At 38.3% G+C, this 17,514-nt stretch overlaps 3 protein-coding genes across 4 annotated transcripts; 2 read left to right on the top strand and 1 right to left on the bottom strand.

Moving 5' to 3' along the window:
- The first annotated feature begins 276 nt into the window (after positions 1-276).
- LOC131434676 (acyl-coenzyme A diphosphatase FITM2) lies at positions 277-2,342 on the top strand. Its single transcript, XM_058601653.1, has 2 exons — positions 277-491; positions 760-2,342. The coding sequence occupies exon 2, from the start codon at positions 778-780 to the stop codon at positions 2,107-2,109; it is 1,332 nt and encodes a 443-aa protein (XP_058457636.1). The 5' UTR covers positions 277-491; positions 760-777; the 3' UTR covers positions 2,110-2,342.
- Positions 2,343-2,537: 195 nt separating this feature from the next.
- On the bottom strand, positions 2,538-17,397 carry LOC131434679 (ganglioside-induced differentiation-associated protein 1). The gene is made up of 3 exons (XM_058601655.1): positions 16,980-17,397; positions 3,562-3,754; positions 2,538-3,506 (listed from the first exon to the last, which is right to left on the bottom strand). The coding sequence occupies exons 1-3, from the start codon at positions 17,064-17,066 to the stop codon at positions 2,842-2,844; spliced, it is 945 nt and encodes a 314-aa protein (XP_058457638.1). The 5' UTR covers positions 17,067-17,397; the 3' UTR covers positions 2,538-2,841.
- Positions 11,533-16,770, top strand: LOC131434673 (uncharacterized protein K02A2.6-like). Of its 2 annotated transcripts, none has more exons than XM_058601649.1 (3): positions 11,533-11,823; positions 12,316-13,275; positions 13,391-16,770. In XM_058601649.1, exons 1-3 carry the CDS (start codon positions 11,821-11,823, stop codon positions 16,448-16,450), a joined length of 4,023 nt encoding a protein of 1,340 aa, XP_058457632.1. In that variant the 5' UTR covers positions 11,533-11,820; the 3' UTR covers positions 16,451-16,770. The 2 variants fall into 2 exon arrangements, with proteins under 2 accessions (XP_058457632.1, XP_058457633.1); XM_058601650.1 differs by lacking the exon at positions 11,533-11,823 and adding an exon at positions 11,883-12,135.
- Positions 17,398-17,514: the final 117 nt, after the last annotated feature.

The raw sequence follows: 17,514 nt of genomic DNA, 5'->3' as shown, positions 1-17,514 counted from the left end.
CTACTTAAACTTTGAGTTAATCGTAAAAGTGGGTAGCGTGCTTTGCAATGGCATAACTGTGAACTTTGGGTGAACTTACATTTACCTAAATTTTGAGGTCATCACTCGTTACCTAAATTTAGGAAGATGCACTTTAGTTTATTTTGGGTAGGTTTTGTCCCAAAATTAGGTAGCGGCTGGTAAGAGTGTATATCTGCCGATTCGGCGAGTTCATATTCGTCGTATACGTATATTATGAGTTCGCCTCAAGGGAACAACAAATTTTCTCGAAATTTGACATTTCAACGAATAAGAAGTGAAAGTGTATGAGGAAAGCACGTCATTTATGTTATTCACTAGAAATCATTTGCACGTCGCAGATGCTAATATGATGTGAAATTTATTTAGATCTAGTAAGATAGTTCATCACCATACGAAAGTGAATACTTAAGGCAGAATCTATACCGTTTGCATGCAAATTTTCGTGACCTTTTGATAGAAGTCAACGTGATGTAAGCATTAAATCCCTCTACTTTCCTTGTCCGTTGCATTATGATTTTATTTTTGGAACATTTTCGACCAGCTGGACCCTGTTTTTATCTCACTCTGGCACATTACATTGAATCGGCAAGCTAATGTTTATTTTTAATTTCACTACATTTCTGATAGCTTGTTCTAGGCTTATTTTTAATTTCTTTATTTGGCAAATAATTGCGAGCGCAACTAGTACTACCATGCTTTCTTTATGTGCGTAAAGCAGTGTATTTCGCTTTGTTTCAGACTATCTGGCACAAAGAAATGGCAACAAAACGGAAACCAATTCACACGCAAACGGGCAGCGCGCAACGCCCGAACATGAACTACAGGGCCAATGTAAACGACACGACCGCTCGGGCGGAGGCAAAGGGGACTCGTCCAACGCCGGCACCGACTTCGATCAAAGAAGTTCTCACGATGATGGTGTTGCATGTGTGTAAAAAGATAATATTCTTCGATACCAACCTGAAAGTACCACTCTACCTGGGGAGCTTATTCTTTGTGTCTCTTATTGGAGATTTTATACCTTACCCAAAAACATATCTGGCAAGATCGGATAACCTATTCAATGTTTATTTTGTAAAAATGGGATGGGCCTGGACATTACTGTTTTCGGTGCCTTTTCTAGCGTTAACATCGGTGACAATATGTTGTGGAGACCATCAGAGACTGGTGAAAAATCATCTTCCCAGATTGGGAATCGCAACGGTGTTTTGGTTTGTGTGGACGAAACTATTTAATATTATAGAATCAACGTATGGTCGATGCAGTATTCGAGGATTTGATTCGAAATCTGGTTGCTTAAAAGCGGGTCACCTGTGGAGTGGATTCGATATTTCCGGGCATGCATTTATTCTCATCTACTCAAGTCTTATTCTGATGGAAGAAGCTCGATCAATTATTGGTTGGGAAAGCATCAAAGAGCATCTTCGAAATGAGGAACATAACAGAGCTAAGAATGACACAACCCAGGCAACAAATCCTCTGAAAAGTTTGAAAGACGGTGACCTGAAAGCATTGAAGCATTTCTATATTCGATACACTCCTACAATCAGGCTACTCTTTGTGGGTATGACCATGTTACAGTTATTATGGGATATAATGCTGGTTGGAACTATGTTGTACTATCATCGCATGGTGGAGAAAGTTCTTAGTGGAATCTTCGCTGTTCTAACGTGGTTCTTTACGTACCGTGCTTGGTACCCAGCGCAATCCTTACTACCGGATCCAGTTGGAAAGGGTTTGTTCAACTATCAAGTTGCGTCCCGATCGGTTGAGACTGGGCTTCGAAGACGGACTAGTCTTCTGCAGCAAAATTCACCGCAGTCACAAGACATACCCAAATTTATGGGTATGCCTCTATATGCAGCAAGACAAACAAACCCTTCTGTCAATAATATGGGCGGAATAGGATCTCCGCAGGATTCCAGTTCGGGATCTTCATTCGTAGGTACTTCCACTTCCTTTAACATCAATGCTGGTGTATCACGGTTAGGAGCCGCCGGCGGAGGTGGTAACTTCGATATCAACAATCCACCTTTGTCTCGATTCCAGCAGAGCGCGCAACGAAGCAGATTTGATCGGTTTGAGTAGTCAATAAGTAAGTCAGTACTTTCAAGTTAGGCCAAAAATTATGAAAACTTATGATACGTTTTTAAGACGCTCTTAGGAATCAGAGTCTCTGAGTACTGTTTTCTTTTTGAAAATAAAATCTTTTACGTCATTTGGTATAGGTTTCTGAATCCAATAGTTTGTAAAGTTTACCCCAACTATATGAGGCTGAGGCATCGATTGTAGCTTTAAATAAAACTTGCCCTCAAAGCTTATCAGGTCACACTTTTATTTAACATTGCCAAAGACCAACTACTCGTTCACAGTGAAGTTCTGTTTTTAATCCGATAATATTACTAATCGCACCTACTTTTGTCAATCGAATAACTACATTAGACTGTGTAAAAATGAATGGGTTATGGCTTGACATTTTGGTTATTCAATTAGTTTCAAAGAAGCACAACGTAAAGTTGAAGTTTTTAAGAAGCTTTGTAATATATTAGGAATATGTTGCTAAAAGTAAACAAAAATTATGCGTGGATTATGTCGAATAATTGGTGCTGAATCAATTCTTTTTATGCATAAAGTAATCAAATCACCTGTTGTAACTGTTTATTGATATCAATTCTCTCAATTTTTTGTTTGACAACTGCAGCAGCCCACCAATGAACAGTTCTATATTTGTTTATACTATTAAGTGGTAATTGGTTGTTTCGTACGGTTGAGATGATGGTTTAATAAAAAATGCAAATGTTTGTAAAAAAATGACCGATTTCATCTTTTCAATAACTGCGACCCTATGATCATAGATGAAAAAGAAAATGCCGCAATTCCTGCCTTATACGAGGAGGGTGTATTGAGCCATATCGTCCTAAGTAGTGAGGTCTTGGTTGGTAACGTGCTTTGGAAACTGTTGGATACCATTATTTTGTTAAAATATCTCTCCAGCTCGGTCTTTTTTCCTCCGGTCCAAAATCGATCTTCCAAACCAAGCACGTATAAGCGGTAAAGAAGACAACCCAAACCTATGTCGACCAGGGTGAAATCGTGGCCCGCTATCCAACTGTGTTCGACATTAATTCTCGCTAAATGCAACTCCATCTCCGAAAGAAACTCTTCCAGTCCATCTAGCAGTTTGCAAAAGTATGCTTCACTGGCTAGAACATTCCGCTTTCGATCATGGAAATCGGCCTTCTGCAGTAGTGCTTCACTGAATGCCGGGAATACTTCGGCGTACGATCGCAAACGGCCACTAACCAGTTCATCACGTTCCAGGATAGTGTAACGGACTGGTTGAACATAGGGTGATTTAGGTGAAACCACCATTCGCGGGTGCAAAAATGAACCAATCGTAATAACACCAATTGGAATTTTATCCAAAGTGTTTTTGAAATATCGGATTTGCTTGTCCGAATTCCACGGTAATTTTAACTGTTTATCTGAAACAAAAAAAACAACTTTGAGATTTGGTCTAACAAGTATTACATTGTTAACCTTGGGACTGTTTTTCTTCCAAATAATCTAGAATGCGATTCGAACCGGGTACGACTAGTGATCCACTCTGTAGCACAGGCAGCTCGCCCCGAGGATTTAGTGTTAAAAACCACTCGCTAAAATGTTCATCGTTGGTGACATCAACCTCATATCTGGTAAACTTGATGTCCTTCTCATAGAGCGCCCACAGTACCTGAAACGGTGAACAAACGGAAACTTTAGAAACATTAGAGGAAATTTTAAAATGTGGTCTTCAAAGGATGATTTATTCAAACATAACAGCAGGCTTAATCACCTAGCTAGGATTTTTGTTTGCTAATCGATTTGTTTTTTTTTTATTTTTTATTTTTACGTTTCGTCTTCGACTCATCAGTGCATAGCAGTTCATGTTAAACTGCCTCGCCATTTCCATCTTTCTGACATCCCAACTAACCAAAACTTTGGATAAAAGGGACTGATTTAGATTAAGTAACTTAAGAAAGTCATGAACAGAATTCTAAGCAACCCGTTTTTCAAGTAAACACTTGAAAGTTCACGCGACGCAACCGAACCAACTACTAAGCTACTTCTAGTATACATTGTTCAGCTCCTATGCAGCGAGAAAGTTCACGAGGAGAGTCCATCACCTTGCCGTAGAGGACATCACTATATCCATCGTTACTTCGACCAATCGCGTCAGTTTATCCCGAAAACCGTGTTCGTGCTTAATCTGCCATAGCTATTCTCGATCGATTCTGTCGTGGGTACGTTGTATTCACGACACTTTTGTACTTTACTTAGTAAATCCCGCTTGGTACGGCCCTACGAATTGCTACGAATAGCTATTGGTGGTAGACGACGGCAAAGGATTTGGTGTTCACCTTGTAGGCGGCGTTCAGCAATCGTTAATTGCAATAATCAAGCTTAATACCCTTTTCGTAGATGGGACATACCGCTCATTCCATCCATTCCTGCAGTCAAATCTGTGCAGTGCAGCGTTCTAACTAGAGATGGGCAAAACAGTTCATTTTAAAGAACCGTTCAGTGATGCAGAGTTCTGTTGAAAGAACTAGTTCTCCAGAGCCGTTCGTTCGTTCTTTTCATAGTTGGTTTGTTTGTTCAAAGACTGAACGAGAACTCACTTTTGTGAGCTTAAGCGAGGAAAAAAAGGTCCCTCGAAATAGAACTGAGGTTTCGTTACGAAACTTTCTTATTAGTACCGTTCTTGAAAAAAGGTTGAGTGAGCTTAAAAAACAAAAAAAAGATCCCTCGACTTTGAACTGATGAACTACCGTTCTCGAAAAAAGAACTATAGCTCGTTCATTCTTTCAAAAGAACTAGTTCTTTTGAACCGTTCGCGAACGAATTGCCCATCTCTAGTTCTAACCAGTTCAATTGAATCTTAAGCCTATCAAATAACCTAATAGTAATTATTAAAACGTGTTTAAAACTTTCGAAATCGATTCAGGCATCTCTGTGAAATTTTGGCGCATTGGAAAACACTGATTTGTCAGTTACGTCACATATAAGATTACATCTCCCGAACCGGAAATGTTCGCCATTACTCTTTGAAACTTGATCAAATGTCATTGATTGTAGCTTACAAACAAACCTAAGCGATAAAAAAAGAGTTTTGTTGGTAACGTCACTTCTACCATTATATCGACGACACGACCTGCCACTCGCTATTAAAAACTGTATCGCAAATTTAACTACCCCTCAGTAACTCGTAATGTCAAAACAAAAAAAAACTCAAAAATGTATAAAACGGGCAACACAACCTGAAAAATTATTGTTTGTAAAATAACAGCTACCGTTACCGTAGCAGAGATGGCATTTCACCAGAGTGATACACGCTGGCGTCAGATTCTTGTCCACACCGAGGATGCAAAAAACGAAGCATCGCACAAAGAGGAAAGCGCACTTCTTCTCAATGTCGAATAGACAGCATTTGAATGTGTGCTTGTGGTTAAAGCAGCTGGCGCGAGTGAAACACATTCTCTTCGCATGAATCGCTCACACGCGCTCTCGTCTAAATACACCCAAGTGACCACTGGCGCGTGATGGTGAGCGAACACTTCTGTGAACTTCAATTAATAGAGAGTAGATCTGGCCTTGCTATGAAAAATTTGCAAGGAAAACCGAAAATTTTACGATAAATTGTTTTATTTTACTGATTTTGCGTGTCCACGCTTCTTCTACGCAAACCATACAGTAGAGTGCTCACCAGCGTGTACACCTCTGTGAAAGTATCTGCATCCACCTCAGAGAATTTATTAACTAATGCTCTAGCACTTTGGTGCGATTCAGTGGAAGAGGTAAAAGGAAATAAACAAACGCACTCATGATGCGTGCACACTTTATACAACAGTGGTGTATATATGTGAAAGAGAAGAGCTCTCATTGAAGTTGTCAGTGCGAGGGGAGAAATTTTGCTTGCTCTTCGTCACACAGAGGAGATGGACATGACTGTACCGTAGTTACATTTATTTACTTTAATATCTTCAAAACAGTTACAAAAGAGGAAATTAAATCTAAATATCTTTAACAGCGAAAGCTCTACCATCTCTACAGAATACCATTCGCTTGGTGATCACGCGGTTACTTTGCACCGGTTCTCGAAGCCACATTGTTATGTTTTTCAAGTATAACATGGGATTATATTCGTATAAGGAACCAATCAGATTTCTCGACGGACCTTATTAAGGTCTGAGGACAGAGGGTCACATGTTGAATTTTAAATCGACCACGTGGCTCGCTCAATTCCCTTTGCGCATCGTGTTTCTCTTGTACTCTCTCGTATATGAGCAAACTGTACCGGGTTGCCAGCATACATTTTATTATTTTGATGAGAAGTTTTATCACATTAATCTATCGTATGGGTTGGACATTACATGGATTCCAATGAACAATGAAAAACTATTCAATTTTCACAAAGATTGAATGTCTGTGTGTTTGGCAGCCTTGTCGAGCCAATTTTATTTCTCTCTCCTTTTTCAGAATGCTATCAGGAAACCAAAGCGAAAAAAATGGCGGATGCATTGAAACTGACTTTGTTTCACAGAAAAATACAAGGCTGTATTTTTATCGCTATAACATATATGTTTTTATATACTAATCGCATCTAAACTAAATTATCTAGACTTTGTCACGGTAGATTTATGATACAAGCCTTCAACGCCGAGATATTCGAAGAACAAGTAGAGGTATGCATTTCCGAGCGTTCCAATTTTCAGCAGTTTTTCAGTCAGAAAAAAATACAACACGACCGCTAAACTCAATGAATCATTCTGAAAATTTCACAGAATATTCTCAACTAAATTTCGAAGTCATTGTCAGGTGAGTTTTTCTATATTCTGCACCGTTTTCAAGAAAATTTAATTTGAAACGGGAAAATAGTAAAAAACCTACCACTTTATGGTACTGTCCTCAACCCTTAATGCTGCCCTGGCTGTATTTGAATTTGAACAGATACTGAATTCTGCTAGCATCTTTGTGGTATCTTCAAGTGAAAACTTTTATCTAAGTCATAGATTCTAATCAAACAAAACAATCATACGAAACCAGTTTTGAGTCGCTGAAAATTACGAAAAAAATCATGAGGACATATAGTCACATAATCTTGATCTTGTGCTATAGGGATGAACAACTTCTTAAACTGGGCTTTCTACTATCTAACAAACAGGGTAACGGGAAGATTTTTGGTTGATATGTATCTAATATGTTTATGAATGAAAAAGTCTTCCAAAATCCGGGAATCGATGTACTTCAATTTTATAAAACAGAACATTTATTAGTGGCCAAAGTATATCCGTTACCCTACATGATCATTTGTTGAACTTGGCTCTGGTGCGGATCATTATGTAATTCGGAATAAAAAAAAGTTCAATGGGATCGAAAAGGTTACTTTCAAACTTCTTACATTGCGATAAAACTCTAAAATCTTATGAAAACGATAGATCGAACCATCATTTCTAAATAAATAACTTCGTGCCATTTGCAGTTACTGCTATTGCTCGAACCGTATTTGCATAGGCAGCCAATCAATTGCAGGCCTCAATGAGTCATATTACTTCTCGACATGTTTTCCCAGGTACAAGTTTCGAGGGTATGGTTCTTGCGAATTGCCTCACGAGAATTCGAAGATCCATTGAGCTTCCTGCGTTTGCAATTGCCATTACGTCACGATACTTATTATCCTGACGCGTGTTCCATATGTCATATATGATGTTCTAAAACGATTCGTTATAATGCAACCCCAAAGTAACATTAAGATTTTCAAATCTTGACTGAATCTGATCCAATATCTTTTTATTAATACTTTCCGCAAAGTAATCCAGCAATAACTAGTTTAAACTCAGAAATAACCAATTCAAACTCAGCAAAAGTTTGACTATCGAAAACCGTTCTGATTTTTTTCGACATTGCGGTTTATTTATTTATTATGAGACTCCTTGGTAACCAGTTCGTAGCAACTTAAACAGTGTAAGTCAAGAAGATTATTTTTATCATTTTCAAGGGGTCGCTATATTTGTGGTAACTGGCGGTAAATCGCTCACGAACACTTTTTTCAAAATTTTACTTTGGAGTGCCTGGTCCTGTCGTCGATTATATCTTTGCAACCAGAAGTCGCAGTCTTTAGAACTTCGAACTGTTGAAAAAATGTTCAAGCGATGGATACTGCGAATTTACCGCCCAAAATTAAACGATGTCAAACGATCGAAGCGCCATCTGCATATCATTGTCGATGTGTGAAAATTTACAAGTCAATAGTCATCCCGCGTTGTTACGAAAAATTTCAAAATCAAAACGCGCGAAATCCGCGCGAAGCCAAAAACTAAAACGCGCGAAATCCGCGCGAAGTTGGAAACTAAAACGCGCGATATTCGAGCGAAACATTACACCACTATTTTAATGCAGGTGATACTTTGCGCAGAACTTGAAAACTCAGTTAAATATAATTCGAAAATCTGCATAATTTTTTTATATAAACACAATAAATAAGTCTGCATACAACACGTCACTTTTAGAAGCCCCATGAAACGATTTCATTTTTTATTCTCCATATTTTTCGATGTCCTTAGTTAATTAATACTCTCTGATGTACGGAAAATTTTACAGTAAAAATAAAAATGCTTACAATTGCGATTTTGAAAGAAGTTCAGATTTCAGCGAGGACAATTTTTTTGCTACAACATCTTCTTGCTCGGCAAGCATGTCCTTCTTTGTGAGAATAATTATAAGGAAGACCACATCAGCATGATCTGATTTACTCCTTTTAATTTCAGTTTCAATTATGATAGCGCCTTCTCCTGTTGTCAGATTTTACTCTGAATGTCTACTGGAGTTAGTTTTTGTCAAACTTGTTCTCCAGCAAGCATAAAACCTCCTCATCTTTTGTATAAATAGATTAATATCATTCAAATGATACATTTCCTTAAATATAGTGCTTCTATAGTAGCTAAATCTAATGAAACAGTAACATAAGAAAAGATTTCTTGATAACATTACGCGATAAATGAAAGCCGAAAGAATTGAACATTTGTTAAATATGCGGCACATGCTAGCTATGGGCTTGTTATATCCATAAAAAGTTCTAACATAGGGAATCCGAAGAAAAAAATAGGATCGAAGGTTACGACGTCGAATGTCAAATTGTAACAATTGCAATTGCTCGGAGCAATCGATCTGCGACTGAAGTATGTCTGCCACAAAATTAGCCTTACAAACATCGCGACGGACAGATAATAAATCGAGACCAATCAGTTTGCGGCGGTCATGGTAACTCGGTAAGTTTAAAGGATATCTCCATTGAAGACGTCGGAGAGCGAATCAGGGAAAATAGCGTTGAGTCACTTCAATGCGTTGGATTTCGTTTTGGTAATAAGGTGACCAGATAACAGCAGCATATTCGAGCGTTGAACGAACAGTTTGTGGAATATTATAGTCGAACTTGAATACAGACTTTTTGCTACAAAAAGAGATGACGGAGAATTGAGTGGCATTTAAACCCATTTTGAAATATGAAATATGAAAGTCATCGGCAAACGATGGCTTCATACACTGGATCGAAAAATTAGATCGTTGAGATACAATAAAATTATAAACGGTCCAAGGCGACTTCCTTGAGGAACTCCAGAGGTAACAGCAAATGGTGGGGTTGTACAGTCTCCTATTTTCACATCATTTCATGACAAATTAGATATGATCGAAGCCAATTTAAAAATGTTCCGTTTAATCCCAGTCTACTTAATTTGAAGATCGTTATGTGATGATTAATTTTGTCGAACGCAGCAGCAAAATCGGTGTATATAGAATCTACTTGTAGTCGTGCTTGGAAAGAACGTATGATTATGGAAGTGTAGGTTACTAAATTTGGGGAAGTTGAAGGCTTTGGCATGAATCCATACTGAGTCTCAGATATGTAGTCAGAGCAACTATGTGTTAAAAATCCATAACTATAATTTCAAACAGCTTCGATAAAGCGCACAAAGCAGCTATTACAAGGTAGTTGGATACTGTACCCTTGTTCACATAGGATTTCTTCCATATTTCAGGAAAAAAATTCCAGAACGCATAGAACAATTGAAAATGTTGAATAGAGAAACTAACAAACTATTAGAACAATTTACTATCACCACGGATGGAATCCCAGAACTTCGAAATTTTGTCCACTTAAGAAAACATTTACTAGAAGCGCCTTCTAGTAAATTTTGGTTTTATCAATGTGAAAATTCACCAATTCGGTCAGCTCGACCAATTGCTGCAACGTTCGTCCATCTTTAATTTTTTAGAGTTTCATAAAACTCACAAGCTCAAAAAATTTGCAAAGAACTTTTATTATTCGAACAAATAATTCACAAATGTGAAATGATAGTTTTTAAAATTCGCGCGAAATCCGCGCCATAGCATCAAAAGCTTAGCAGAAACCGCGCCAAATCCGCGAAATTCGCGCGACCGTAATAACCCTGCAATGGAACTATTTTTATTCAAGTTAAAGGATAAGTATAAGATGCGCGCGTCAAGTTTATAACCGTGCAGATATTTATTGCGACCGTGCTTAACTAGGACGTATGTGAATAAAGCTTAGACTGCGAGGAAAATCCATGAGGTATTTTATTATTTTAGTTAGAGAGTAGATTTCGACATTGTTATTTGGTTTTAATTGCCGCATAATGTCTACTATATCGATTTTTGATTGGTTCTTTTCGGCAAGCATTATCTGAGAGAGACGAAAGATAGGAAATGAAAAGACGGATTTCATTTCCTATCTTTCGTCTCTCTTAGTTAATGCTTGCCGAAAAGAACCAATCGAAAATCGATATAGTAGATATCGACATTACTTCTTGTTATATCTTGTTAGTATTACGGCTGTGTTAGTATTGCAAAATCTACGGAACTGATTCTTTTCAAACTTGGAATATACTTTCTTGGTATAAAATGTCTCCCCCCTACGTTTTTGAAATTTTTCCATTTTCATATCATGGTAGTATTTTATCTCAAAATTGGCGGAAATTTTAGCGTAAGATCGCGATTTTTGCTTAAATATGCCACTAACTGTTAAAAATCAAAATAATAACTTGAGAAGGACGGAGAGGGGAGAAATAATTCGTACTTTAAGTAAATTTGAAAACAGTTTTGATTTCAGATAATTCTACGACGAGTTAACGTGTTCACCGCGCAACGTGATTCTCAAAAGAGGTTTTCAATATTAATATTTTTATTCAAATTATCCCTTACTCCCCCCTTAATGACAACCTTTTATTATTTTTATTTAGATTCTATTTTTAATCATTACAGTAATGAGCCGTGTCGAATATGCAATGTAAAAAACTAGATTTGAAAATTCATGTCCGATTATACGAAACACTACTTATTAAAATGTCGCTTCGATTCTCGGAAGGCTTGGCATCATCCTGTGATTAAGTTCCAAATTCTATCCCACCAATTTTATAATTGACTGACCGAATTCGATAGCATACTAAGTGTAGAGTATAGATACGTCCTTATGAAAAACATTACTATAGATATTGTAGAGTATAGATACGTCCTAATGAAAAGGTCTTCTAGATATGTCACAAACAAAAGGGGAGGAAGTAAGTTCCGGTTAGATAGCAAGAAACGTTTCAAACGCGATCAGTTAAAAAGGGTGACGAAATCACGGCATCGAACGGAATTAAATAAACTGCTGGTTACGAAGTAAATGATCGAGTAATCTACTTTTGGTCCGAAAGTGTCGCGAAGTTGGACTCTACAATTTGGCGCAGCCGGTACGATTTTATGGTGAGTAGATTCGATATTTTCCCAAAATTCATTGCAGAAACATGGGCAAAGAGGTGAAAAGTGAAGAATTAAAAAAAAAAAAAAAGAAATTCAAGACCAGTTGACGACTGTAAAAAAAAAGGTATAAGTATTATTGTTTGAAGCGACGAGTTAAAGATACGAGACCGGTTGATGACCGAAGCGTACAGAAGCAAAAAAAAAAAAAAAAAAGAAGAAGGAACAAAATTTGCTTTCAAATTGTTAAAACGTGTATAGAGGTACATGTCAAGGTACAGTGGCAATGACTCGAGATTTTTGTCCATCTAGGTGAATGTAAGTTAAAGGAACAAACGCACATACTCAAATAACGATCAATTCAATGATTTATTAAATTTTAATGCACAATATTAATTTCCATTCCGAAAGTTCTTTGTAATGTGTAATGTTAATGTAATCGATAAAAGGGAATTTACATTATTGAAAATTTTACAATCTTTTATTCTTACTTTGTAGATGGACACTCATTTCCAATTGGATTTTTTTAATGATACGGTTGATTCCTCTAATTTACGACGCGAGTGGGAGGAATGGCATCGAGCCTGCGAAATCGTCGTAGAATTGAAAAACATAGAATCCCAGCATCAAAAACTGCTTTTTATGTTGGCCCGAGGTGGCAGAGGTCTTCAGAGAATCTATCACAATCTCGCCCCTGTGGTTGGTGACATTTATCCAGGACCCGTGAAAATTCCGTTTGCTCCTGAAGAAGTTCCGGAATATGATAATGCTGTCAAACGTCTCAATTCATTTTTTGTGGGAAAACGTAATGAACGAGTGGAATTAGAAATATTTCGTTCAATTCGGCAGGCTGCTGGAGAGTCGTTCAATCGGTTTGTTTTGAGATTACGTACGCAGGCCGCCTGCTGTGACTTTCTTGATCGCGTGGAAAAGGAATTACTCCAGCAAATAACTGTTGGCGCCATCGACGAGAGAGTGCGAGACAAAGGCCTCGAGGGTACCATGAGTTTAGATGAGATAATTAATTATGCGATCAATCGCGAAATATTACTGAATCAAAAACAGAAAGCACAACCCTTTAGATCGGAGTCTGATGTAGTATCACTAGTAAAGCAAGATTGGATGAAGAAGACAATGCCAAAAGACGGACATTCTTATCAGCGTTTTAATCGTGTGCGAAAGCAGGAATACGGCAATAGACCTTCCACTGAATGTAGCCGGTGTGGATCATGGAGACACCAGCAAGAATCGAAGGATTGCATTGCACGAAATGCAACTTGCAACAAGTGTGGGGCTGTAGGCCACTTTGCAAGAAAATGTTCAGATAAACGATATGCGTCAATGAAAAATCGTTTTACATGGAAGAAGACAGAAGCAGTTAATACACTGCGAAATGAAGTTGATTTTAATCGTGAAGCTAGATGTTCTGGTCGTCATGAAGAGATTACACCGATGAAGGTAGAATGAATTTTATTCTTATTTTTTGTTACTTAATGAACCATCTTTGTTAAAAAAAAAATAAAATAAACTATTCTAAGTTGATTATAACGTTTTGCATAATTTATTTCACCAGGTTAATCCTAACGATGGAACCATCGTGGGCTTTATAGATAAACTTCCTGTAAAATTCTTGATTGACTCTGGAGCGACTATCAACACGGTTACGAATCTGGTATGGGAAAAGTTAATTGCAAGCAATGCTAGGATTTTTAAAAAGAAATTTAAATGCGACCGTCAGTTCATAGCGTATGCTTCCGAGGAACCGTTACGAGTAATAGCCATCTTTGAAGCTTGGATTACTATTAATGAAACAAAACCAAAAAATTATGCAGAATTGTTTGTGATACAAGGTGCGCAAAAATGTTTGCTTAGCAAAAGAACAGCGGAAGACTTGAAGATACTGAAAGTAGGACTAGAAGTTCAAACCATTACACAGAAGAAAGTTGAATTTCCAAAGTTTCCAAATGTCCAAGTAAAATTGTCAATTGATTACACTGTCCCCCCAAGAAAGCTAGCTTACCTCCGAATTCCTGTGGCATTGGAGAATAAGGTCAGTCAAAAGCTTCAGGAAATGTTGGATGCAGATATCATTGAACCAGTTTTTGGACCCTCTGATTGGATTTCTCCTATGGTGGTAGTCCCAAAGGGAGCTCATGATATCCGTCTGTGCATTGATATGCGGTATCCCAATCGAGCGATACAACGGGAACACTACCCACTTCCACTGGTTGATACTTTATTATGCAAGCTCAAGGGAGCGGTCATATTTTCAAAACTAGATATTACATCCGCTTACTACCACGTAGAATTACATCCCGACTCACGAGAAATAACAACTTTTATAACAGCAAACGGTCTGATGCGTTTCAAAAGACTAATGTTTGGTGTTAATTGTGCACCGGAGATATTCCAAAGAATCATGTGCGAGATGCTAGCTGGTATTGATGGTGTAATGGTTTACATCGATGACGTTATTGTATGGGGTGCAAATTTGATCGAACATAACGAAAGGTTACAAAAAGTTTTGAAGGTCCTTGATGAAAACCACGCATTGTTGAATAAAACTAAATGCCTGTTCGAAGTACATGAGCTTGAAATACTTGGATTCAAAATCAGTGGGAAGGGGATCAGCCCTACAGACGATAAAATCTCAGCGATCCAGAATTTCAGAATACCGGAAACGAAGGAAGAAGTTCGAAGCTTTTTAGGGTTGGTCAATTTCGTGGGTCATTTCATTCCACATCTTTCCACGAGAACTGAAGTATTACGACGTTTTATTAGAGGTGAAGTACAGTCGTTTGGCCTTGACCAGCAGCAAGCTTTTGATGATTTGCGTAATGAACTTTGTAACACAGTTCGTCGTTTAGGTTTTTTTGACCCTAAAGATCAAACCGAGTTGTACGTAGACGCATCTGCAGTCGGTCTTGGTGCCGTCTTGATACAAAGAGACAGTTCTAATAATCCAAGGATTATCAGCTTCGCATCAAAGGGTCTAACAAAAACTGAAAGAGTGTACCCACAAACTCAACGCGAAGCGTTGGCTGTTGTGTGGGCTGTGGAGAAATTCTACTTATACCTATTCGGTATACATTTTACGTTGTTCACTGATCATAAGACGTTGGAATATATATTCGGGGGTAAACATCAGGAAGGGAAACGTGCATGTTCTCGTGCGGAGGCCTGGGCGTTAAGGCTTCAACCTTACGACTTTACAGTAGAATACGTTCGTGGTATCGAAAATATTTCTGATATTTTTTCAAGGCTGTGTTCGCAGTCAGATGCACCGTTTGATGAGTTTTCAGAACATTTTGTTTGTGGTATCGGTGAGGGCCCTTCTGCCATCACATTGAGTGATATCAAGAATGAAACCAAACTGGATGATACATTAAAAGAAGTCGTTAAGTCTATTGAAACGCACATCTGGCCGTCAGACTTATTTAATTATCAGGCATTTTCAAAGGAGCTAGGAGTCATAGATGGTGTTGTTGTGAGAAACGACAGAATTATTCTACCGTCAAAACTTCGACAAAGGGCGTTAAATATCGCACATCGAGGACACCCTGGTGTGGTCTCTATGAAACGAAATCTCAGAGAGAGAGTCTGGTGGCCGTATATGGACCGTGATGTGGAAAATCGAGTGCAAGAGTGTGCTGGCTGTGCTTCAGTGAGCCTTCAAGGACCTCCAGAGCCAATGATACGAAAAGAAATGCCTGAACGGGCATGGCAGGACTTGGCACTAGATTTCTTCTCTGCCAAGGAATGTGCGACATTTTTGGTCGTGGTTGATTATTACAGCCGATTTCTGATAGTTACTGAAATGAAACTAACGAACGCATCTAAAACCGTTGAAGCCTTAGAACATATTTTCAGAGAGCACACATATCCTGAAACAATTCGAACAGACAACGGACCGCCATTTGCCAGCGAAGAATTTTCAAACTATTGTGTCCACAAAAATATCCGGCTCATCCGCACTATCCCATACTGGCCCCAAATGAACGGGCTAGTTGAACGGCAAAACCAAGGAATTTTGCGGGCACTGCGAATCGCTAGATCGATGAAAGAGGATTGGAGAAAAGCCGTTAATGAATACGTATATTCCTACAATACCACACCGCATTCCGTTACTGGTAAGTCACCAATGGAACTGTTAACAGGAAGACCAGTCAAGGATTTGTTACCATCTTTAAGGACCGAGCCATATTGGAAACGAGACGAAGAAACCCGAGATAAAGATTCTATAAAAAAGATGCAAGGCAAATTGTATGCGGACAAGCGACGTCACGCAAGAGAATCTGAGATAGCTGTTGGAGATACCGTTATGATCAAATGCTATGAGACAGGGAAACTAGAACCAAGTTTTCATTCAGAAAAGTATACAGTGATCCAAAAGAATGGTAATGATGTAGTTGTCCTGAACGAAGATGGGGTTAAATATCGACGACCTGTTGCCCATTTGAAAAAATGGAATACTACACGTGACCAAAATGACCTTCTTCAATCACCTTCTAAAACGTATGATGAATTACGTCTGACGGAGACGAGACAGATGAATGAAAATCCGAACATGGAGAAATCAACAGTCAAAAGACCCAAGAGATCTATTAAAATGCCAGCACGGTATTATGAATAAAAATACAAGGTTATAGTTTCATTATAAATTTTATTTCATTCTGTAAGTTTGCGTAAATCACGTTTATCCTTGAAGCAGGATAGAGATGTAGAGTATAGATACGTCCTTATGAAAAACATTACTATAGATATTGTAGAGTATAGATACGTCCTAATGAAAAGGTCTTCTAGATATGTCACAAACAAAAGGGGAGGAAGTAAGTTCCGGTTAGATAGCAAGAAACGTTTCAAACGCGATCAGTTAAAAAGGGTGACGAAATCACGGCATCGAACGGAATTAAATAAACTGCTGGTTACGAAGTAAATGATCGAGTAATCTACTTTTGGTCCGAAAGTGTCGCGAAGTTGGACTCTACACTAAGTAGATCAGAAGATCAAGTATTATTATCTTTAATCTGCAATAGTTTCATGCGTTCAAAACAAAATTTGAAAATGTGCAATCCCCAGATAAATTACTGATTAGCACCAGATCCTCGTGACCATCAAACGTACATAATTGGATAACAATCTTACACCTGTCTGTCTCTTACCTTCTGGCAGTAGTAGCTGTACTGATTGCAGTACAAAATCAACGAATCGTTGTCGGGCAGTTCCGGTCGATTATGTTTTGGCTCCATAATGTTCACCGATCGAGTGCACTATGTAGGGTAGAGTCACAGTCCAATAATGTTTTCGGTTCAGTTATCCAATCGCAAAGCACTGCGGTTAACTCTTCAGATACACTGTGACACGCGACAGCGCAGCCAGTCACATGTTATCACCCGTAATTATCATGCTAGATTGCTCGCTCGTTTGGGCTACGTATATGAAACGTTCGCGCTTCCCGTCGATCGTGCCGCAGAGATTCGATGTGACTGAAATTCAACTCGTAACTAAACGCGCGTTTGCTAGTATTTTTTGTGATGAGCTAAGCTATTTGTAAATAGTTAGATATGATAAAAACGGTGTGTAGATATGTGAGCCTACCTGTATAGTTATACTTGTCATGATTTACGAGCTTCTACCTACCGCTGGCCGCTGGATGTGATCGTCAGTTTATTGTCCTTGATGTTGTGTAATACGATA

Source organism: Malaya genurostris, chromosome 3 (assembly GCF_030247185.1).
Source record: "Malaya genurostris strain Urasoe2022 chromosome 3, Malgen_1.1, whole genome shotgun sequence".
Taxonomy (NCBI): domain Eukaryota; kingdom Metazoa; phylum Arthropoda; class Insecta; order Diptera; family Culicidae; genus Malaya; species Malaya genurostris.
The sequence above is the reverse complement of the archived record's forward strand: the minus strand, read 5'-3'. Positions and strand labels throughout refer to the sequence as shown.

Bases quoted from the DNA above. Each gene is read 5' to 3' on its own strand.
- LOC131434676 (XM_058601653.1), top strand. From the start codon at position 778: ATGGCAACAAAACGGAAACCAATTCACACGCAAACGGGCAGCGCGCAA.
- LOC131434673 (XM_058601649.1), top strand. The intron at 13,276-13,390 runs GTAGAATGAATT...TTATTTCACCAG, and splicing joins AAGAGATTACACCGATGAAG to GTTAATCCTAACGATGGAAC.
- LOC131434679 (XM_058601655.1), bottom strand. From the start codon at position 17,066: ATGGAGCCAAAACATAATCGACCGGAACTGCCCGACAACGATTCGTTG. The intron at 3,755-16,979 runs GTAAGAGACAGA...TCACCGTTTCAG, and splicing joins ACAGCTACTACTGCCAGAAG to GTACTGTGGGCGCTCTATGA. The intron at 3,507-3,561 runs GTTAACAATGTA...TTTTTGTTTCAG, and splicing joins GGAAGAAAAACAGTCCCAAG to ATAAACAGTTAAAATTACCG.